This window comes from Talpa occidentalis, unplaced genomic scaffold, assembly GCF_014898055.3.
Source record: "Talpa occidentalis isolate TD23 unplaced genomic scaffold, MPIMG_talOcc4v2.1 talOcc4.4, whole genome shotgun sequence".
NCBI classification, from domain to species: Eukaryota; Metazoa; Chordata; class Mammalia; order Eulipotyphla; family Talpidae; genus Talpa; species Talpa occidentalis.
This window is the reverse complement of record NW_023604295.1, coordinates 97,843,644-97,868,177: the sequence shown is the minus strand read 5'-3', so window position 1 is coordinate 97,868,177 and position 24,534 is coordinate 97,843,644. Positions and strand designations below refer to the sequence as shown.

At 39.4% G+C, this 24,534-nt stretch overlaps 1 protein-coding gene across 4 annotated transcripts in view; it reads right to left on the bottom strand.

The window, feature by feature from the left end:
- The window catches only part of NMNAT3 (nicotinamide nucleotide adenylyltransferase 3), a 110,947-nt gene that overhangs the window by 36,042 nt on the left and 50,371 nt on the right, over positions 1-24,534 (bottom strand). For all 4 annotated transcript variants that reach the window (XM_037525886.2, XM_054700779.1, XM_037525889.2 and 1 more), the window contains exon 2: positions 20,185-20,330. In XM_037525886.2, coding sequence (XP_037381783.1) covers positions 20,185-20,293 — 109 coding nt within the window. In that variant the 5' untranslated portion in view covers positions 20,294-20,330. The remainder of the gene's footprint in view (positions 1-20,184; positions 20,331-24,534) is intronic.

Sequence of the window (24,534 nt, the reverse complement as noted above, 5' to 3'; positions counted from 1 at the left end):
AACTTAGATTGCCTTAGGTAATATGTCCTTTTTAACAATGTTTATTCTTCCAATCCATGTGCATGGGACAGTTTTCCATTTCTTAGTGCCTTCTTTTATTTCCTTTAACAGTATCTTATAGATTTCAAGGTATAGATCTTTCACTGTGGTTTCCTATGAACTGGCTATTAACTGGCCACTTACGGGCAACTGTGACCTATTTGCTATCTGCAAATCACAGCAGAGTATTCCTTGTTCTTTTTGATGTGATTGAGACATATTTTGAGTCCCAGCATATGAGAATGTTTCACCACATGAGAATGTTTTTTTTCACATGTACTTGGGAAAAATGTGTATTCAGTTCTTGTGGGATGGAAGGTTCTGTAAATATCTATGAAGTCTATCTGGTCCAATACTTCATTTAATGTCTTTATTTCCTTGCTAATTTTTTATTTGGATGATGTATCTGTTGGTGTAAATGGTGCATTGATGTGGTTGTACAAATGCATAGTTTTAGGTCTATTTATAGTTGTTAGGTGCCCCAGTGTTTGATGCATAAATATTAATAATAGTTAAATCTTTTAAATTGTTCCCTCGACTATTATATAGTGTCCATTTTTGTCCCTATTTACCTTTTCTGGATGAAAGTCTAATTTATCAGATATGAGAATAGCAGTTCCTACTTTTCTCAGTGTGTTATTGGATTGAAGTACTTTACTTCAGCCTTTTAAGTTTACATTTTATTTTTTAAAAATATTTATTTATGCATACAAGAGTTGGGGTACAGGCCAGAGATGCGGGGGGCGGGGGGAATGAGAGGATGCACCAGAGACAGAGTGGGGAACAGAACAGGCAGATTGACTGAAGTACACTGCTGAGGAGAGCAGCGGACGAGTCAGGAGAGGTCTGCTACGCCATGTGTGTTGCTCCCTTGCCAGCCAGGGATTGAACTCATGCTGCAGAGGCTGCAGATTGCCTCATAGTGTGGTGCTTAACCCCCTGTGCCACCAGGGAGGCCTTAAGTTTACATTTTCAATGAGTTTCTTATAAGCAAAGTACAGATGGCTGATATTTTTGATCCAAGTTGTCAATCTGTGCCTTTTTTAAAAAAAATCTTTTTTAAAGATTTATTTATTTATTTATACAAGCACTGGGTACAGGGTGAGAGAATTCACCAGAGCCAGAACAGGGAGCAGAACAGGCAGAAGGACCAAAGTACACTGCTGAGGGGAGCAGTAGGCATGCAGGAGAGGTCTGCGTGCCATGTGGGACCCTGCCAGTGGCCTGGGATTGCACTGGTGCTGCAGAGGCTGTGGGCAGCTTTGCAGCCCAGTGCTCAACTGCTGAGCCACCACGGGAGGCCCAATCTGTGCCTTTTAATTGGTGAATTCAGTCTATTTCCACTAGGATGATAATTGATAGAGGAGACTGACTTACAGTTATTTGTAAATCTAGCTTTTGCTTTTTGATTTGTCTCTCTGTTTTTTTTTTTTTTTTCTTCATGTGTTTCTTTCTGTTGTTTTTTGTTTTTTGTTTTTTTTTTTAATTTGGATGGCTTTTCCTGGTAGTTCTTTCAGTTTCATCATCTCTTCTGCTGTGTCTCTATTCTAGATTGTTGTTTTGTGATTACCATAAGGGTTATATCAAACTTCTTATGTTCAAAAAAGTTCTTTATGAGATGACATCAGCCCATTATCACTTAACAATACAGTTTCTAATCTTTTCTGCCTCCCTTTTAGTGTTTTGTTGTTGTCTGTTATTATTCTTGTTTATACTTCTGATTCCATATTCCTGTTGTTGCTTTGCTCAAGGTTTTGTGCTCTGTTTTTCTCTTCCTGTAGAACTTTCAATGTTCAAATTTCACAAGACAGGGGCCCCCTGGTGGCACAGCGGTTGAGCCCTGGGCTGGGATGCTGCCCGCAGCCTCTGCAGCGCTGGTTTGATCCCTGGCCGCCAGGTGAGGGTACCACATGGCACGCAGACCTCTCCTGCTGCGCCCACTGCTCCCCTCAGCAGTGTATTTCGTCGGTCTGCCTGTTCTGCCCCACTCTGGCTCTGGTGAATTCTCTCACCCTCCTGTGCTTTTGACTATACCTAGTGCTTGTATAAATAAATATACCTTAAAAAAATTAAAAAAAAAACTTTTAAAATAAAAAAAATTCACAAGACAATATTATTTGGTGGCAGTTTTTATCTTTTAGGATTGTTAACACTTTATTCTACTTCATTTGAGAATTCTGATGACAGCCTGGTCAAATTACAGCCTTGCAAATGACAGCCTTTGCAAATTACCTTTCTTTTTTCTCTACCAGTCTTTAGTATTTTTTTCTTTATCTTTGACTTTTGATAATTTAATAACATTGTGCCTTGGTGAGGGTCATTTTGTATTTAGAAATTTGGGTATTCTTTCTGCTTCCAGGACATCAATGATTATTTCTTTCCTTAGGTTTGGGATGTTTTCAGCTACTACTTCTTTGAATAGGATCTATGTTCCCTTCTCATTCTCCTCACCCTCTGGAATACCCATTCCCCTTATGTTTCCTTTTCTATTTGAGCCTGCATTTCATGTAGGTTTTTTCATTATTCCTGTATCTTCTTTCTTGTTCTCTTTCTAATTGGGTGATTTGTACATTTGCATTTTCTATTTCTAAAATTCTTTCTTTCACCAGTTAACTATTTCCATAATTGTCCTCAGTTCATTCAGTGTCTCTTTTTGTGTCCTTTTAATATTTTCCTCCTTCCTTCCTTCCCTCCCTCCTTCCCTCCCTCCTTCCCTCCTCCCTCCCCCTCCCTCCCTCCCTCCCTCCCTCCCTCCCTCCCTCCTTCCCTCTCTTCTTCCTTCCTTCCTTCCTTCCTTCCTTCCTTCCTTCCTTCCTTCCTTCCTTCCTTCCTTCCTTCCTTCCTTCCTTCCTTCCTTCCTTCCTTCCTTCCTTCCTTCCTTCCTTCTTTCTTTCTTTCTTTCTTTCTTTCTTTCTAAGAACCAGGGTGCAGGCCAGATGTGCGGGAGGGTGAGAGGATTCATCAGAGACACAGCGGGGAGCAGAACAGGCAGACTGACGAAACACACTGTTGAGGGGAGCAGCAGCCTAGACAGGAGAGGTCCAATCGCCATGTGGGTTGCTCCGAGGCTGGAGGGGATGGAAACAGCACTGCAGAGGCTGCAGACAGCTTCACAGCGCTGCACTCAACCGCCTACGCCACCAGGGAGGCCCTGATCTTTTAACATTTTCTTTCCCTCTAGTGAAGATCTCTTTTGGGGTCTGGATCTCCTTTCTAAGATCATTTATCTATCTTTCAGCATTTGAATGCACTTCCAATACCTCATTTAACATTTTTAAAATTGTTATTCTGGATTCATTGTCTATTAGGTCCCCTGTTTCTGTGTCTTTTATATGTCTCTGAACTTCTCCTGCTTTTCCATCTTGTATTCAGATGTTCCTTGTTTCTTAGGCATCTGTGTTGCCTTATTTGTTTTTTTGGAGGGGGTTGGGACATTGTGGGTTTAGTTTGGTTTGTTTGATTCTCTTTTTTAAGTTGGTGGCAGGTGGGGAATGAGGAGAAGCTAGTGCTCAAAGATTCAGTGCTAGTCCTTGTGGGAGGGAGGACAGCTCCAAGCCATTGGACCACCTCTACCTACTCTCCTTTCTTGCAAAAGCAAACTCCGTCTTACATTTTTGAGGTCCTAAAAGCCAGCCTTGCCTCCCTGCTACTCCTCTCTGTGGTGTGGGGCATGTCCCACCAAGCCTGAATCACCTGGAAATGGGTGCCAAGTGTGAAACCCAAAGAACAAACCTGCACACTTTGACTACCTTGCAAAGCCCAGTAGCGAGTGCCTGGCATGAGCTATATGCGTCCCTTAGTCACCCAGCAATGGCTACCACAGCTGCCACCACCAATGCTGCTGCTACTGGATATGGAGTCTGAACTGCCAGGTACCACATATCACTCACTTAGAGCTTTTTTCAAGGAGTGGGGAGAGGATTATTCCACCATTTCTAGCCCACTGTCCAACTCTGTTACCAAGTCTGGGTTAGCTCCAGGGGCACCACTGTCACTTTCCCCTTTGTTTTGTCTTTCCAATGGGAAGAGAGGGAGCATCTCTTATCCCTACCACTGGTGCAGATCTCCCTGTAACCAAACTTAGGGCCACTAAACACCTGGTGACTGACTGGACCTATGACGCAGTGCACGTGTATGCCTAACTGCACCATTCCCTTTCCAGAAAGTTCCTCTGGTAACAGTCACCATGCCCCATAGGGCTGGTGGAGACCCACAGACTCTTCTGCCATGTTGGCTGGGACTTCCTTTACCTCGTCACTCACTTTTCCCACAGCAAGCCACCAGTCTTAGTGTCAAATCTTCAGGAAAGCTCTCTGTGTTTGTTGATAAATCTTTGGATCTTCCTTTAAGATAATTTTATTTTTTTTTAGTTGTGTTTAGGAGAGATCCAAATCTCTCTATTCTGCCATGTTGTGGGTAGAGTCCTCTGACTGTATTTTTATTGTAAAGTTTTGAGAATTCTTTATATAACTTAGATACTAGTATTTTGTTGGGTATGTGATTTACAACTTCAGCTCTTTAGGAGGGGTTAGATAGGGGAAAACTCAATAAGCAAAAAATCAAGCAAAAATTGTATTTGGCAAGGGAAAAGAAGAAGAGGACCAGAAAACAGAGGAATAGGCATCTTATAGTTTATGAAGATCTGAACAATGACTCCCATTTTTGATAGTATTGTGTAGATGAGTCTCAAATTTTCTGTGTAAAATAAAAATGTATGATTAGTGTCCAGTATGATGCATATCACTTCTGTTAACCCTGTGATTTTAATTTTGAGAGAGAATTATATTAAATGAGAATTGCACTAAATGCATGACGATTAGGCGGCACAATACAATCTTAGATTGGGGGGGGGGTTAAGCTATAATAATACTATTTAAGGCAGAGGTGAGGCTGAATGAAAACCAGAATGTAGGGCCTCATGAAATATCTGAGGTTCTCCATATAAAGCACATTCATTGATGAGGTACTGTTCATTCTCTAATCTGGCACAGCTGAGACTGTTATGAGAGTATATTGCAGGGAAACTTCCCTTTCAAAGGCCCTTCCAGGACTTATTTCATTTAAGCCACTCTTGAGATTGACATATAGGGACAATAAAAACACTGGTTTGCTATGAAATCAGGAAAGCATCTCCTTCTGAAAGACTTTGTAATGTAACACTTGTATAACCTCAAATCCTAGAAGCTTCACATGGTAAGGAAAAAATTATCTTGGTTTAAAACAACTGCTTGAGTAATTTAACATTCTCAGGTCAATCTCTTCCATAAAAATCTTTTGAATTAGAAATGTGAAAATGAATAATTTTTTTCAGACCAGGCTGGAGAAATGCCCATGAATATATATTAAAATCACTCTATTTGATTAATCAACATCCATGTGAGCCCAAAATTAAAGTAACGTGTTGAGCTTATATAATATTTACTCACCCGCTCATGGTATTCTCTAAAGCCCAGCAGACCCAGAACTGGAGCTGTCACTGCCTTGAAATAGAATTATTATAGCTTAATTTCCTCCTTATCTTAGATTGTACTTCACTTTATCATGGTGCATTTAATTTGCTCTCTTCACTGTATAATAGTGAATCAAAATTAAAATCACAAGGGAAGCAAAAGTGATGTGCATCTCACTGGACACTGATCAGACACTTTTATTTAACACAGAAAACTGCTGGTATAAATGATATTGCAATAAATATGCTTTAATTTAAAATGTAAGTTGCTGAGAGGAAAACCTGGGAGCCATAAAATACCTTTCCCCACCTCAAGGTTGTCCAAAGGGGAAAAAAAAGGACAAAGTTTTCCAAAGGGTTGTTATCTTTACGATGCAATTTAATCTGTGATGCCACAAACATGTGGGGAGGATCGTTAAGAAATAACATCATAAAGTAGCAAGAAAGGGAGAAAGAAAACAGGAGAAACTGTTTTGTGGTTTTCTCACTTTCATACATAGATATGAGAATATTATGTTAACCTGTCTCCCTTGCCCAAGGAATATTAGTTGCTTTAAGCCGGCTCTGGGTTGGGGCCTACTCTGGATGCAAGTGAAGAGACCAAATACCGGCTATGTTGAGTGGGCTAGACACTTTATGCACATCATTTCATTTAAACACTATAATAAATCGCCTTGTAAGGTTTGGAGACATTATTCCTATGCTGCAATATAGGCTGGAGGGGTGGAGTAAATTGCGCAAGGTCATGCACTAGTGTGTGGGTTTGATACCAAGGCTGACTACAAAGTCAGTGCTCAAAGGAACTGCGACTCCCGTGGTCAAAGGAAAGGGGACATGTCTCTTGATGGCTTGTTCACCATTCTGTAATTCTTCCTCTTGTGGAATGCAGCATCCAGGGGAAAGCAGAAATTGAAATGTGAATCCCAGGACTCAGGAGCAACCAAGACAGAATTAAGTGTGCCTGGTAATAGCTGTGCTGGGTAATGTGTGCTTACTGGGAGATCTCCTGGATTCAGCCAGGCTGGACAGATATTGGGTTGAGAAGAGATCTGTGGACACTTCTGCTCCATGAGTCTAGAAAACCAATGGTCTTCTTTCTAGAGGCATCTATTGAATGAATTATAGGATAAGCATAAAAGGGTAGATTCTAGACTATAGTTTGGGACCCTGAATTCAAGTCAGAGGAAAATCAGGGAACAGAGTCTGACACTAATGGCTTCTGAGCACTCAGAAATAGTGATGACCACTGAGAGCTAGCAAGGGTTCCCCCCAAATAAGTCATTTTCCTACACGGTAGTTTCCAGATGAGCATTCAGATAACAGTGACTAAGGCAGAAGCTCATCCAGGCATTGGATAAGGTCTCACAAGATCACCGTGGCAATGAGGAGGGGGACATACACTGGGTCAACTTGAGGCAGGAGTTGTCCAGGGCTGTGTAGTTGCCCCCAAGACTGAGGAAAGCCTGATATGGCGAAGAAGGCCTGGACTCCCAGAATTAGCCAGCCTGGCACTGGATTGCGGGGGTCTAGAATCCAGGGGCAGGCTACTGAGTATATTCTAAATTTATTATCTCAAGATAATGGAGAGTAGTTGTGCTAACCCATAACTCTGGGAAAAAACAGGCTGCTTTTTAGAATTCAGTATTTGTTTACGATGAAATATTTTGTTTCCCATATTTCGCAATTGCAAACGATGCAGTAATCAACAATCTTTCAAATATGAAAATTCCTATCTGCAGTTTCTCTTGAGATGTCAGAAGGTATTCCACCCCCGACTCTGCCACCATGTGTGCTCCCCTCCATTTCACTTCAGAGAATCCCTCCTTGCTCCTGTATATTCAAACCCCACTTTGCCTGGGGCCTTGACATTCCTAGCAGGACTGTCTCTACTGGTACCTCCATTTCTTCTCTTGTCTTTCCTGAACTCACAGACCATTTGGTTGTTGATGCCAATGACTTGCTAAAAGCAAGTCACAAAGAACCAACTCTATGTTGTTGAGACCCACACATGTGATTTTTCAGTCTTCCTCTGACTTGACCTCTTAGTTGCATTAAATGTGAGGGCCCACCATCTTCTGGGACAGAAACTGCTCTGGCTTCTGCACACCTCAACCTCCTCTGTGGGGTTGCTAAGTACAGTGGCTTCTTAGGGCTTCTCTTTCTCGTTAGCACTTTTTCTTCTGTAATCTTATTACCCCTGTGAATATCTTCATTTTTTTAAAATCTACAAGTCACTTCAAACATCTATCTCCAGTTCTGTCTTCTCCTGTGAGCGCCAATCACCAGCTTCTCATAGACATTTCATAGATCTCTCCAACTTAACCTACCAACCCAATGTGGTGATAAATGCTGAGGATGAAGGACTCTCTCAGTAGACGACACCCTCTCTTCCTTCAGATTTAATCCATTATCAGGTCAATTTTAACTCCCAATTACCTTCCACATCTGTCAACTCTTCATTGCCATGACATCTCGCTCATCAAAAATATTGCTTCAGAAAGCCAATTTATATAATATTAAGAATCTTCTCTCTTTCCTCCCTCCTTCTCTACCCCCTTTTTCTCTCCCTTGCTGTCCACAATGTTTCCTTTTGCTCCTTGCTTTGAAATCATCACAACATGGTCTTTCCTCAGTGGTCATGTTCTCTGACACTACGGGGTCTTTGTACATGCACTTTCCTATACCAAGAATGCCCTTTCCCTGCATCCCTGACTCCAGTCAACCTCACTGCTAATCTAAACAGTGCCTCATTATTTTTCTCCAGCTTAGTCCTTACATTTTTGCAAACACTTTTTCTGGAATCTGTCAAATTTCCACACTGTTGACAATGACAGCAGTAGGAGCTGGGAATTTTCCCTTGGTGGCATATGTCACCTGAATAATGTTACCTCTGTGGGGTTTGAATAATGTCTGTCTCCCTGTTATAGACTAATGTGTCTTCCCCCCCCAATGCCTATGTTTAGACTCTACCACCCCAATGTGGTGATAAATGGGGCCTTTGAGAGGTAACTGGGATTAGATGACATCATGAGAGTGGGGCCTTCATGAATGAGAGGAGAATCTTCCGGTCTCAGGAGGGCCTACTTCCTTCTCTACTCTCCCTGATATGAGGAGGCAATGAGAAGTTGGCAGTCTGCAACCTGGAAAGGATTTCTCACTAAAGAGAGTTCTCATCAAATATGACAATGCTGGTATCCTGTTCTGATGTCCAGGCTTCATACTATGAGGAATAACTTTCTGTTGTTACAAGTGCCCAGTCTATATTTTTGCTTATAGCAGCCATCCAATGGCTGCTCCACCCCATAGAGTACAGGGACTACTTTTACTCCCATGTCATCTCTGCATCTTGCATAGTTCCCAGCACAGACAGGCATTCAAGAAATCTGCTGAGGGAATGCAGGCAGCATGGCACGGTGGTTACTGCACACTCTGGGACATACTTTCTACTTGTTGACTGTGTGACCTTGGGGAAGTTACTCAATCTCTCTCTCTGAGTCTCAGCTTCCCTGCTTGTAAAATAGGGAGATTAGTAAAGGTACTCAATTCAGAGGGTTGCTATGAGGATTAAATGAGCTCATGTAATACATTCAGAATTCTCCCTGGCAAGGAGTAAGGATGATTATATGTTTGTTAAACAAAACAAACAGGTGCTAAATAGTTGTTAGATGAGGAAGTATTAATTGAGCTGACAGAATGCTTGATTTTGAAAAAGAAATATAAGTGGACTGTTGTCAAAAACCAGGCCAATGGCCAAGGTAAATTGACAAGAAATAACAAATTGTCTAAATAACAGAAAACAGGATTTAAATTTAACTCAACCTCCTTTATAAGCTTCTGACTACATGTTGGAAAAACAACTACTAACAACTGGGAATGCATCCAACATGCTAAGAGAAATGCAAGCTGGAGCTCTTAATATATTCAATGAAAGCTGTAGGTATGTCTGATGCTATCGACTAGTCATATGTTGGGCTGAATCATTTCTGTCAAAATCGGCAAACCAAGAATAAAAATTCCAAATGAACTTCTTAAAACCACCCATTCCTACTACACCAATTCATCCATCAAGCCTTTGTGAATCTTCATTCTGAGACCCTGCATGGTATGCAGTGCTAGTAAGGAAGTGCCAATGATTAAAGGACACCAGGAAAAACAGAAACGCCACAGATACCACACATTCATGCCAGCCCATATCTCATTCCCAAACATCCTTTCAAGTAAAGGAGTGTGGAAAAAAATAGCTGGTTCAACATTTCATCCTTAGCACATATATGCCTTTTTAAGAATGAAAGTCTGCAGTTTCCTTTCATCAAATACATACATACATACATATATATATATATATATTCCATTATAACAGTGCATGTCATTTATTGCAAGATTAAAGCTAACTAAAAGTTTTGTAATATTATAGTCCCTCTGTCAGTTTTTAAAGGTTTCATTGTTGTTTCAGGAAAAAGGAAGAAGTAAACAAAGGAAGGAGGGACAATTGCAGTTTGAGGAAAGGGATGCTTGGGGAGGGGAAAGAGTTCCAAAAAAGGAATGAGAGCTACTGCAGCAAACCTGGAAGACACTATTAATTTCTCTCTAACAGTACTAAACAAATTGCTTCAGCTAGTTTAATTCAATTTATATGCATGCAATATCAAATTAAAATTGTGAGTTGTTTTAGTGAAAATATACCAGCAGAAGGGAGATTTAGTTTTCCTCATGAAAAAGAAGTCAGCTGTGGGACCAGATTTTTATCCAGCTTTAATCATGGGCTGATTCTGATTGAGCAAAAAAGGCATGATTTAAATATTTGTCCTTGGGAGATAATGGGTCAGGTTATGACTCCACACACAAGTATCAGCCCGTAATGGGGGCTGTGGAAAGGAGGAGATGATGCCTGACTGTGCAGAGAAGGGACATTTACACCATTCACCCCTCACAGTGGCAAGAAAGTCCCCTTCTCCATGACCTGGGTGCTCCCTGCCTTATCAACCTCATCTTTCTACCATATGCTGGAATGTGACTCTCTTCTACCTCTGTACTTTATCCCCTAAAGACTTAACCAATCATCTTCAAACCTTGGGTACCATCTCCTTCAAGAAGCTTCCCCAGTGGTCAGGTGGAAGACGTGCTCCTTCCTGCCTAGAGCCACAGTCGCCTGCTACCACGCGTCTCTCACCACCTACGCTGCGCAGCCTGTTTGGGCAGGGGCGGCAACAGTGGCTGGCCCGGAGAAGAGGCAGTAAATATCTATGAGTATTGAAAGGAATAAAATCAATGTATAATACTTAAAGACACAAGCTTGAAAATCATTCCTGACTTTCAAAAACGACCAAGTACTTTCCACAGAGGAATGACTGGAAATAAAGGCAAGAAGGTCTTTAAGGTCATTTAAAACCAAGGCCCCTTAACCTATGAATAACTTAAGTAATAGAAATCATCTATGATGTAACTATATGGTGCATCCTCATGACTAATTATCAGTGCATTCTGTGGTTACCATGACCTTTGGGGCTAGGTGTACTCTAGGAACACCACTGGGCCATGCCAGAGCCTTATCACATGGCTAAAGGAGAATCTGCAAGCACATCCAGCACCTGAGGTCTCTAATACCAGGTATGAGGCTGCTGTCTGTGAAGCAGCATTGCATAGAATACAGCCCCACCCTGATAAAACTCACAGTAAAGATACTGTCGATTAAACCATGGGCATTTCTGATGAGTCAAGCTTGTCAGGAAAGGCCACTTCGTGGCTAAGAGTCAAAAAGATGTTTATGTCAAGTGGAAGCCAATACTCTGGAAAGAACATTATTCAAGCTATTTTAAGATATACAGGGAATAATACATTCCTTTTCTCCTCCAAAGTGAAATACTCTTCTTTGCCCACACATACTTGTTTTAGAATAAATTTCATGAAGTGGAACTGCTGGACCAAGGGTATATACTTCTTTTCCTCAAGAGATGAGGATGAGGGCCTCCCCGGTGGCACAGCGGTTGAGCGCTGGGTTGCGAAGCTGCCCGTAGCCTCTGTAGCACCGGTTCTATCCCCGGCCTCCGGGCGAGGGTCCCACATGGCGCACAGACCTCTCCTGCTGCCCGCTGCTCCCCTCAGCAGTGTATTTCGTCACTCTGCCTGTTCTCTTCCCCACTCTGGCTCTGGTGAATTCTCTCACCTTCCCACGCTTCTGACTGTACCCAGTGCTTGTGTAAATAAATAAATAAATCTTTAAAAAAAAAAAAGAGAGAGATGAGGATGATTGTTAACACATCAGCAATTGTTAAGCTTTCATGAATGTGTTTTTGTAGTTGATTTATTTGAATCAGGATTCAGGATTCAAATAAGGTCCATACATGACATTTGATTTATATGTCTCTTCTGTTGAATTAGATTGCATCATTTGTCCTATTGGATCTATCACATTATTTTATATAACTGAAACAAGCTTTTAAATTGACATACAATTAATCATATGTATCTAAGGGGTATAATTTGACAAGCTTTGCATATGTATACTCCTGGGAAATCAACACTGTAATCAAGACAATAAACATCCATCATCCCCCACAGATTCCTCCTGCCACTCTAATCCTTCCCTTATGCCCCATGCTTCTCCCCAACCCTCATCTACTAACCAGGCCATCACTCTATATTAGTCTGTAATTCCTAGAATTTTATATAAATGGGATACATATATGTTGATTTTTGCTTCATATATTTTGATGGTCTATCATTAAGTGCAAATTTATAATTAGTATATCCTCTTGATGTATTTAATCCTTTATCAATGTATAATGTCTTTTGTCTGCTGTAACCTTTCTAAGTTTTGAAGTCTATGTTGTCTGATATCATATACCCTTCTTTCTGTTAGCTACTATTTGCATGGAATGGGAACATGTTTCTTGCAGCCTTTCACTTTCAAATCTATCATTGTCCTTAACCTAAAGTGAGTCTATTGTATTTAGCATATCATTAAATGATGTGTTTTCAATCCATTCTGCCTATTTGTGTTTTGATTGGGAAGTTTAATCCATTTGTATTTAAAGGCATTACTGATAGGGAGGGATTTACTTCTGTCATGCTATTTGTCTTACATATACCTTGTAGCTTTTTTGTCCTTCATTTCCTGCATTACTGCATTTTTATGTATTTAGTTGATTTTTTTAAAAACAGTAAAATGTTTAAACTCCTTTTTCATTTCCCTTTGTGTATATTTATAGCTATTTTCTTTGTGGTTACTATGGGGTTACATTTAACATCCAAAAGTAACACATAACACTCTAATTTGAATGTATACAAGATTAACTTCAATGACAAACAAAAACTCTACTCCATTATAGTTTCATCCCTACCCCTTCTATTTGCTGATGTCACAAAATCACATCTCTATACATTGTGTTCCCCAAAGCATTACCTTACATTACGTAGAAAATAAGACTTGCATTTACAAACCAAAGTTACACTAACATTACTTTTGGACTATCAAGCTATTTTTTTTTAAGATTTATTTATTTATACAAAAACTGGGGTACAGTCAGAGGCGCGGGAAGGTGAGAGAATTCACCAGAGACAGCGGGGAGCGGAACAGGCAGATGGACCCAAGACACTGCTGAGGGGAGCAACAGACGAGACAGGAAAGGTCTGCCACACCATGTGGGTTTCTCCCTGGCTGGCTGGGAATTGAATCCGCACTGCAGAGACTGCAGACAGCTTCACAGAGCGTCTTTACTTCCCCATGCAGGCTTGAGTTACTGTCTCATGTCTTTTCATTTTATCTTGCAGGAATTCCTTGAAAATTTCTTGCAGGGTAGGTCTAGTGGTAATAAACTCAGCTTTTGTTTATGTGAGGATGTTTTATTTTCACTCTCACCTTTGAAGGACAGTTTTGCTAATTAGAAGATTTTTTTGTTGAGTTTTTTTTTCTTTTATCACTTTGAAAAGATCAGTGTTCTACTTCCTGGTCTCCAAAGTTTTCTGATGAGAAGTCTGCTGAATATCTTTTTGAGCATTCTGTATGTGATGATCACTTCTTTCTTGTTGCTTTTAAGATTCTCTGTCTCTATCTTTTGCAAATTTGACAATAATATGGTAATAGCAACTATAATGTGGTTCTCTTTGGGTTCATTTTTCTTGGAGTTAGCTGAGCTTCTTGGATGTTTATATTCATGTCTTTCATTATATTTGGGAGGTGTTCATAATTAGTACATCAAATAATCTCTGCTTTCTTCATCTTCTTGGATGCCCACAATGCATTGGTTGGCTTGATGGTGTGCCACATGTCCCTTAGAATTTGTTCATTTTTAATTTTTTCTTCTGTTCCTGACTCAATAATTTCTATTGTCCTATCTTCAAGTTTGCTAACTGTTTTCTTGACCCATTCATATTTGCCTTTGAATCCCTTTAATGGATGCCGATAAATGAATTTTTCATTTCATTTACTGTACTTTTCAAGTCCAGATTTTCATTCTGATTCCTTTTTAGGTTTTTGATTGCTTTATTGTTATTTTTATTTCCATTTTGTCCATATATATATATATATATATATATATATATATATATAACTATTTGTGTTTTGATTGGGAAGTTTAATCCTTTTATATTTAAAGGAGTTGCTGATAGGGAGGGTCATATATTCTATTTGTTTTATATGGCTTTTTTTGTAGATTTCTTCACAGTTTTCTTTAGTTCTCTGACCATCTTTAAGACAGGTATTTTAAAGTCTTTATAGTATATCTTCTATCAGATATTTCTCAGGGACATTTTCTATTGATTCTTACACCCACGATCCCCTTCAAATGGGCTGTATTTTACTGTTTCTTTGTATGCCTTTATGATTTTTTTGTTGAAAACCAGACATTTTAATTTACTGATATGATAATGTTAGGGGGAAAGGATGTCCTGAGCTAATCCCATACAGGCTTTGTGGACCCCACCCCCACTCCAGACCAAAGCCATCAGGACATTGGGAAAGACAAATCCCATCATCATCAAAGGAAAGGTGGCTGGGACCTGAGGGTGGAATTAAGCAGCCAGGTTTGGTATAAAAAAAACAAACACATGGGCCTTGGGGTCTCTCGCTCGCTCTCTTGCTCGCCTCCTGGCTTCACGGCTCCTGGCTTGCAGCCAGCTCTCAGAGTGCCATTTGGGATTCCTGATCGGTGGATCGGGTAGGACGCATTTAAAACTTTGTCTCCCACTTTTCTCCCTGAGTTGTACATTTCCTCATTTGCCCTTCCCTTGTAAATAAACCTTTTTTTAACCTTTCGCATGTGCCTGCAGTAGAGCATTGAAAGTCCCTTTAAGCGCGTGGGTGAGGACCCACAGTCAGGCACCCTGTTTTGTATTGGGGCTGCCCTATAACAATAACTCTGGAAAATTGATCTTTTTCCTTCCCCTGGTCTTGCTTTATTTGTATACTTACTTATGTAGGCAGCCCCTGTGCCAAAGATCAGCCTAGGGTATAAGTTTAATGTTATCTCAGGTTTTTTCTGAGTCTTTCACTGGACATGTTTAGAAACTTGCTAATTTTCCCCACATATGCAGTTGGTTTTGCATGTCGTAATCTTTAACGTTTGGCTCCTCAAAAGAAAGAGAAGAAAAATAGGGGAGGGGGAAAAAGTGCACTGACCCTTTAAATCCCCTGCAATGAAATTTAGCTGGAGGGGCTGGGGCTTGCAACAGTGAAGGGAGTTGTGACAATAATGACTGCCCACATCTTTGTCTGCACCTATGTGATCAGAGGCAGCAACCAGTGATCAGAATACCAGTCCTCAATATTGGAGGATAATGATTTTTGAACAATCTGGCTGCGTGTGCAAGCTGCTCCAGGAACACTTGTACATCTGCCTGTTGTATTGCTGGAAGAGGGGGAAGGGAAGCAGAAATTAACCTTAATTTACATGTTTCCCCCTGGAAGTTACATGTCTTCAAAAGACTTGAGAGTTCCAAAATAATTATATCAGATAGATTATGCTACAGCAAGTTTGTCTAACTGGGGACTCCTGGTGCTTCTTACTCTTCCACCTTCCCAAAATTCTCTGTGGAGTGGTTTTTAAATTAAAAATTAACTTTCTTTAGTTAATATAAAGCTATCTAGATTAACCATTTCTTTTTCCTTTAAAAAATTAATTCTTGAATCAGAATAATTCTCATTTAGTAGTGTGTCTTTTGAGGGATTTTTCTAATCTAATTAAGCTGTCAAATTTATAGATATAAAGTTGTTTATAATGTTTCTTTATCTTTTTAGTATCAGAATCTGTAGAATGTCATCTCTCTCATTACTGATAATGGCAATTTATATCTTTCCTCTTTTAAATATTTATAAAATTTAAAAAATTGAATTTTTATTCCTGATAATCAATTTCATTGATTCTTCTCAAAGTTACAGCTATTGGTTTAATTAATTTTCTCTAATATACTTCTGTTTTCTATTCCATTGATTTCTGCTCTTCATGAGTTTCTTATGCTTATATTTCATTTGATATTTTATTTCTAATTTCATAAGACTGAATTTGAATTTATTAATTTGACACCTTTATTTCTAGTATGGTATTCAGTGCTGTAAAATTCTCCTAAGTACTGCTTTAGCAACACGTCAAAGTTTTAGCTAGATCCTAATTTCCTTTTCATTCAGTTAAAAATATTTTCTGATTATCATTTTGATTTCTTTTGGGTTTTTAGAAGTGTACTATTTTATTTCAAATTGGGGGATCTTCCAGAGATCTTTCTGTTACTGATTTCTAATTCAATTCCACCATGGTCAGAGATAGGATTTCAATGCTTTTACATTTATTGAGACTTATTTTATGGTTCAAAATATGGTCTATCTTGGTAAATGTTCTCTGTGTCCATGAAAGGAATGTGTATTAAGAGGATGTTTGGTCAAGTGCTCTATAAATGTCAACTAGGTCAAAGTGGTTGATAATGTTGTTCAAGTGTTCTGTATCTTTAATAATTTTCTGTATACTTTTTCTATCAGTTAGTGAGAAGAAAAATGAAATATCTGACTGTAATTGTGGACTTGTCTATTTCTCCTTGCAGTTCTGTAAGTTTTTACTTCTTCTAAATTTTGAAATTCTTTTAGGAAATGGAAAATGGTGTAGGATTATTATACCCTCTTAAAGTACTGACTTCTTTATAATTATAAAATGACCTTTATTCCAGGTAATATATTTTACTCTGAAATCTCTTTTTTCTTATATTACTATAGCAGTTTCAACTTTCTTTTAATTAATGTCAGTATGGGATAGTTTTCCACCCTTTTATTTTGAACCTGTTTGTGTCATTATATTTAGTATACTTCTTATAAGCATTATAAAGTTGTAATTGGGTCCAGTTTATTTTATCTGATTTGACAATGTGTGCTTTTTAGTGGGAATTGTTAGACTATCTTATATAATGTAATTCTTGATGTAATTAGGTTTTATTCTATCTTTTTGTTTTTTGCCTTCAATTCTTACATTATTCTTTGATCACCATTTCCTCTTTTTTTTCTTTTGGATTAACTAAGTAAATTTCAATTCAATTCTTTGCATGCTTATTAGTTATAACTGTTTTTGTCTGTTTTAGTGGTTGTGGTAGGGCTTATAATATATATCTTTAATTTATCATAGCCTTTTTTTTTTAAAGATTTATTTATTTATTTTTATTTATTTATTTATACAAGCACTGGGTACAGTCAGAAGCACGGGAGGGTGAGAGAATTCACCAGAGCCAGAGCGGGGGAGCAGAGCAGGCAGAAGGACCGAAGTACACTGCTGAGGGGCGCAGCGGGCGGCAGGAGAGGTCTGCGCGCCATGTGGGACCCTCCTCCGGTGGCCGGGTAGCAGCCGGGGATCGAACCGGTGCTGCAGAGGCTGAGGGCAGCTTCGCAACCCAGCGCTCAACCGCTGCGCCACCGGGGAGGCCCTATCACAGCCTTTTTAAGTGATATTATACCACTTCATCTATAGCATAAGAGCCTTACAGTAGTGTTTTTTCATTTCTCCTTTTCGAGACTTTATGACATTGCTGTCAAGTATTTTACTTCTACATATAATATACTGTTTATTGTTGCTATTATGTTATATATTACTATCTATTATTATTATTTTTGTTTATATTATTATCTTTTAAAGAAATTTAAGTAATAGGAAAAAAAAATACATAGCCCATGTGCTTACCAGTGCTCTGCTTTCCTTTTTGTAGGTCCATTTTTCCATCTGATATCATTTTCCTTCTGAACATTTCTTATGGTGTGGTCTTACTGGTGGTGAATTCTTTCAGCTTTTGTATATCTAAAATGTCTATATTTACCTTTCTTTTTGAAAAATATTTCAACAGCTATAAAATGGACACAGAATCCCAGGTTGACAGGTTTTTCAATGAGTGCTAAAAATAGATGTTTTTCATTGAATTCCCTTTTGTGAATTCAGTGACAAGAATTTGTTGGCATCCTTACCTTTGTTTTTCTGTCTCTGTCTTCGGATTTTCTCCTTAACACTGGTTATGAAAAATTTGATAATCACATACCTTGGAATTGTTTTATTCATGCATTTTTGTGCTTGTAATTTGTTATTTGATAAAATCTGTTTTCATCAAATTTGGAAAACTTTCAGTCACTATTTTTTTTTCATGTTCTTTGATTTTTCCTTCTGGTATTCTAATTACAACTATATTAAGATGCTTTAAATTATCCCACATCTAACTGATGTACTTTTATTTCTTTAAAAAAATTTTTTTTTACTTCTTTGTGTTACATTTTTGATAGTTCTTACTGTTAGATGTTCAAGTTCGTGAAGCTTTTCTTCTGCAATGTCTATTCTATTGTTAATCCTATTCAGAGTATTTTTCATCTCATATATTGTGGTTTTCTCTTCTAGGTTTTTGATTTGAGTATTTTTTATATTTAGCTTATTGCTACTTAATTTTTTTAAAAAAGATTTATTTATTTATGCACACAAGAACTGGGGTATAGGTCAGAGGTATGGAGGGTGAGAGGACTCACTAGAGACAGAATGGGGAACAGAACAGGCAGATTGACTGAAATACACTGCTGAGGGGAGCAGGGGGTGAGTCAGGAGAGGTCTGCTGCACCATGTGGGTGGCTCCCTGGCCGGGGATCAAACTCATGCTGCAGTGGCTGTGGATAGCTTCATAGGCTGCGTTTTAACTCCTTGTGCCACCTGGGAGGCCCTTATTGCTATTTAATTTTTGAATATAGAGCATATAGTTATAGTCCTTGTTTGTGAATTCAAACATTTGTAGCAGTTTTGGTTCAGTTTTGATTGATTTTTCTCCTCATTTCGGGTATAGGTGCAGAGTTTAAATTTTTTGTCAAGTTATACCAAATTGCTCTCCATGAATGCTTTCTCACTTATCTCATCACCAGAAATACATGAGAATATGGTTCCCTCCCTCCCTAGAAGTATTGAATTTTGTCAATCTTTAATCTTTGCTAATCTCTTAGGCTAAAACTATTTACTCCCACAACAAATATTTATTAAACACCAACTATAGTTTGGTGACAGATGGTGGCAATTTTGTGGTGCTCAAGCAGCCACAGTAGCTGTCCTTGTGGTATTTACCTTGTTTATCGCTACAAGGTGCTAATCACCACAAATCTTGAGATATTTCATCATGTCTTTATTTGCATTTTCATTGATTTAATGATATTGAGCACTTTTCCCCAAGTTTAATGGTTAGTTACACTTCCTCTTTGGTATTTTGCCCACTAATGTTCACTGACCCATTGTTTGGACTTTTTATTTTTTGTAAGAGCTATATATTTAGTAAGGCTAGACACTTACTTTTTGTCTTTGAATAATAAAAAATTACACTTTATAAACAAAAAATTGCCTTTAAAATAAATAAACATTTGTATGTAATTTCTTTGAAGAAATAATGTACATATTAATCAAATTCTTTTTTTATATATTAAAAATAAACAAGAATTGACTCTGGTGTACAAAAGATGCCCTTAAAGGCAAACGTTTTTGAACAATATGAAAATATAAAACACATACAGGAATAAACAAAATATACAAATCTAATAAATACTTTCATATATACCTGATATCAAAATATAAATGACTTATATTCTTTAGAAATAATCATGCAGATTCAAAATGCCATTTCACTTTTTAATAATGAAATGGAAAGTCAAGGAGATGAAACATTTCCAGATTAAATATTTCCAGCTGATTAAATATTTCTGGCAAAGTCATACCATTGGTATTGAAAATGCCTATGTATAAGAATGCTAATTTGTTACCCTCTAAGATCTAGTCTTTCAAAGAAGACAATGTCAACTCCCGATTACAGAATGTATGCTTACTTACTGAAGAGTAGCAGGAGCTCTCACAGACACATGCTATGCTACCTATTTATCTGGCTGTGTAGCCTGATGCTGGGAGCAACTGAGAGGGTGCCCTGATTGAGACACAGGTACTAGAGTGACCACTGTCTTTAGCATTCACGGATAATATGAGATGGGCAGGATGAATCCAAGAAGCATTCAACTCTATGACTGGGGATATGACTTATACACATACCACATGGCCAAGTGGTATTAGCCTAATGAATATGATAGAGGAGATGCAGGCTACCAGTTATGCTATAAGTGAGTGAACAAAACAAGCAATTTTAATAATGGTGATGATATCAACCAGCAAAGTCCCACAAAGTGCAAGCTGCCAGTTCTTCCACTGCATCCTAGTACCATGACTGACCTGTTTGGTGTAAGTGATCTCTGGCCACCTCAAATAAGCGCAGGTGCATGTTGGTGATGGGGTTGAAGGAGCCACAGGCGAGGAGTACCACAGGGATTCGAATCTTCATCTTCTCAGGTACATCCACATCTGCCGCAGTGGCCACCCTGCCATTATGAGGACAAGAACTCATGTCAGGGAGTTGACACCAAGAGAACTGTCTAAATTAGTGCCTGAATATACCCAGGTCATTACTTCTCACAGGTGTGATGACGGAGGAGACAATGATAATAATAACATTTATGGAGAGCTCATCATGAACCAGAAATTGTGCTAAACACTAAACCAAGGTATAAGTCTCATCTCACAAAATCCTTTAAACAACCTTGAATGGCTACTTATGTGGTTTAGAAATTTTAGAAGCAACCAGGACCAGGACTGAGAGCCCAGTCCTCTGACCCCAGAGACCATGTTCTACTTATAACCTTTAAACTCTCTCAGGATTCAAAGGAGTCACATTAGGGTCAAAAGGATATATTGAAGACTCCCAAATGTCATCGCTCACAGTTCAAGTAGAACTCATTAAGTCCTAAAGTAGACAGGTACTTTTTAAAAACTTACTTTTTTAAAAAAAAAAAGATTTATTTATTTATGCATACAAGATCTGGGGTACAGGCCAGAGACGCAGGGTGAGAGGACCCACCAGAGACAGAGTGGGGAACAGAACAAGCAGACTGACTGAAATACACTGCTGAGGGGAGCAGCGGGTGAGACAGGAGAGGTCTGCCTCACCATGTGGGTTTCTGGGCTGGCTGGGGCTCGAACTTGTGCTGCAGAGACTACGGATTGCTTCATAGTGCAGAGCTTAACCCCTTGTGCCACCAGGGAGGCCCTAAAAACTTACTTTTTAAATAATTTCAGACTTACAAAAAAAGTTGCAAAATTTACAGAGAGAATTCCTTTATACCTTTTACCCAGATTCTCCAAATGTTAACATTTTACCATATTTGCTTTATCATTCATTCTCTTTCTATGCACACATACCCACACACATACAATCTGTATAGACTTATAAATACTTCTTTTCTGAAATGTGTGCGAAAAGTTATAGACATAATATCTCTTTCCCTCTAAGTACTTCAGCATGTGTTTTCTAAGGACAAACACATTTTCTTACATAACTGCAGTGCAGTTATTAAAGCAAGAAATAAATATTGTTATAGGGCTATTAACTTATCCAGAAATCTTTTCTGACTTCACCCTTTGTCCTTTATCTGGGCCCAGCTATTTTGAGAGGGCCCAGCTCATCCTTTTGTCTCCTTACTCTGTGGCCTTCAGCCCTGGGGTGAGGTTAAAGGCAGGCAGAACATTTCCTGGGTTCCAGGGAAGGCTGCAGACCTGGCTCCTGTCGCCTCTGAGATGCTGCCTCTGAGAGCAGTGGTAAAGAGTTCCACTCTAACTAGGCATTGGTTTGACTCCTAGTTCTACCTCTTACTGGTTGTGTGACCAGTAAGCAAATCACATTCCTTCTCTGAGCCTTCATTTCCTCACATGAAAAATGTTGATATTAGTCTTACAGGATTGTTGTGAGGCTAAATGAGCTAAGTATGAGAAAGTATGTGTGCATACAAATATTTAATAATCACTGTGGCTTTGGGGATGGTGATGATAATGATGAAGATGCTGCTGCTGCTGCTGACCACAAAAAGGGAGGACGAGGACAAGAAGGTGGTGGGATGCTAGTGGTTGCAAGCTTCTAAAATGGCTCCCAATGATCCTTACTTTCTAGTATTTACTGTTGTCTCCTCCCCTTGAGCAGGACCTGGATTCACTAACTGCTTTGAATGAACAAAATACAAGAGTGGTTTTCCACCTGAGAGAAGGTCACGAAAATACCTCTGGCTTCCCTCTTTCGCCTTATTGTTTGCTCACTCTGACAATGTCAGCTCCCACATGTCTGATGCCTTATGGACAGATCCATGGGGAAGGGAACTGAAGGAGACTTCTGGTGCCAATGCCAATGGGCCATGAGGAAATGAATCCTGCTATCCACCATGTGAGTGAATGTGGGGTGGATGTTTCCCCACTCAAATCTTCAGATGAGACTGTTGCCCTGTGAATACCTTGACTGCAGCCTTGTAAGAGCCTCTGAGGTAAAATAACCAGTTAAGACACATCTAGATTCTTGACCCACAGACATTGTGAGGCAATGCACATACATTCGCTTAAGCTGTAAAGTTTTGGGTAATTTGCTCTGCAGCGATAATAAATACAGTGACTATCAGAAGTAATGCATTCACTTCCTCTCATTCCTCACATTACTCCTTTAGCTATAATTCTCCAGTACCAGGGTATATGAACGGTTTCTGTCACTGGAGCTTGGAACTTTCTTTGTGTCCAAGAAAACTGCTTTAACCTGTCCTTTACTGTTTGCTTCTACAGACTTGTACCCAACCATTGCCTGTCTGATAATTTACACTTCAGTAACAATGAACTACTTGCTGTGGCTTCTTGGTGCACGCATCATAGCTTCTTGCTTTTGTACATGCTATTTCAGTTTCTTCCAACTGGAATACCTCTAGCACATAACAAACTAGTCTTAACACTAGGCTTAGGTGATCACATTATTTACCACTTCAATCACTGTATCTTGACTGCCTGCTTGCTGCCTGCATTAGTTCATGATGCATTTGGCCACAAGTCCCACAGTCTAACCTCAGATGCTTTAACAAATAGAAGTTTGTTTCTCACATGACAAAACACCTAGAGGTAGGCAGTTGCTGGCACCGGATCACTGACTCAAAATGACCTGTCATTCTCTTGGCTTTTCCCTCATGATCACAAGATTGCTGCTGTAGCTACAGCCATCATGATTGATACTATAGACAAGGAGGAATAAGAAGCTATAATAGAATGGCTGTCCCTCTTAATCAAGAACACAGAATTTCTCAGATTCCCTCCTACCTCCCCCGTAGAGTTTAAATACTTCTGTCTCACTGACCAGAACGAGGTCGATTGTCATCTAGCTTAAGGGAGACTGTGAAAACAAATATTTAGTTTTGCAGCCTCTCCAGAGGAACAGCAAGGGAAAGGGAATTGGGAATTAGATTAGCTAATCTAGTGTCTGCCACAGAGCTAGGCATACAATTTTTACTGTGGACTACCTTGAGTTAGGCAATCTCTCACCTAACCTTTGTAAATCACATGCCATGTTCTATTGGTAAAACTGCTTATGCATCTTTCATATACACCATAGAAGGAAAATCCTTAAAGAGCAAGAGTGACATCTTCCTTGTTTTTGGATCTCAGTTCCAAGCACAAAGCTTGGCCCAGAGGAGGGCTCAGTAAAGATGAAATAGCTGAAAAGTGGAATGGCATCCGGTGGCAGGAAGGCCTAATTCTGAACTATAGCATGAAGATAAACAAACAAACAAACAAACAAGCAAAAAAAAACCTCTCAGTCTAAGCGGGCTGTGGTTTCTTCAAGGTTCCTTTGAGACAGCGGGTAACCCATATACTACTCTTCCTGCTGCAACTTGCTGCTGCTATGTCCTTCCCAGGGAAGGTAGATGGTTTAATGAGATATTATTTGCAGAGTTTGCTGAGCCATTCATAAGAGCTGAAGATGTGATGAGTGTATCTGAAGAGGCTTGCTTTTTTCACAACTATTAAGAAAACTTTCAAAATTCTATTTCATTTTGACAAAATACAAGTTTTTAAGAATCATTAAAATGTGTAACTGCAGCATCTCAGGTAACCTGGGGTTTTGATCCATTTTCCAAAAGGTCCCAGAAACTGTAAATTAGAGCATTTGTTTGAATGTTGGCATCAACGACAATGGGGTGCGATGATGACAAGGAGAATAAATGATGTCTAATAAATGTCTTTCTTCTCTGTCCTTGTCCCAGGCACACTGAGCCACACTGCTGTGACAGTGACTTCTCCTGCTGGAGCTGCATCCTGGGTAGTGGATGCACCTGCCCTACTCAGGCCAATGCACCTGAATCACATGTACACTCCAATCTGTTTCAGCTAAACTCCCTTCCAAGCCCAAGCCCAAGCCCAAGCCCAAGCCCAAGCCCAAGACCAAGCACAAGCCCAAGCCCAAGCCCAAGCCCAAGCCCAAGCCCAAGCCCAAGCCCAGAGAAATACAATGATAGGGTTGAAATGGACTCACTCCAGGGCCCTCCAGGGGAATAAACCAGGCAGTGGTTAGAGTGCAAATCTCATCAGACAGAAGGCCAGATGCCATGAGGAGGTTCAGCTGAGGTTCAGCTGCCCTTCATCTAATAATCTCTGGCGAGACAAAGTGAGTGTGGGAGACTGTTTATTGGGAAAGGCTTGTCATCAATAAGCATTTAATGGAGGTCC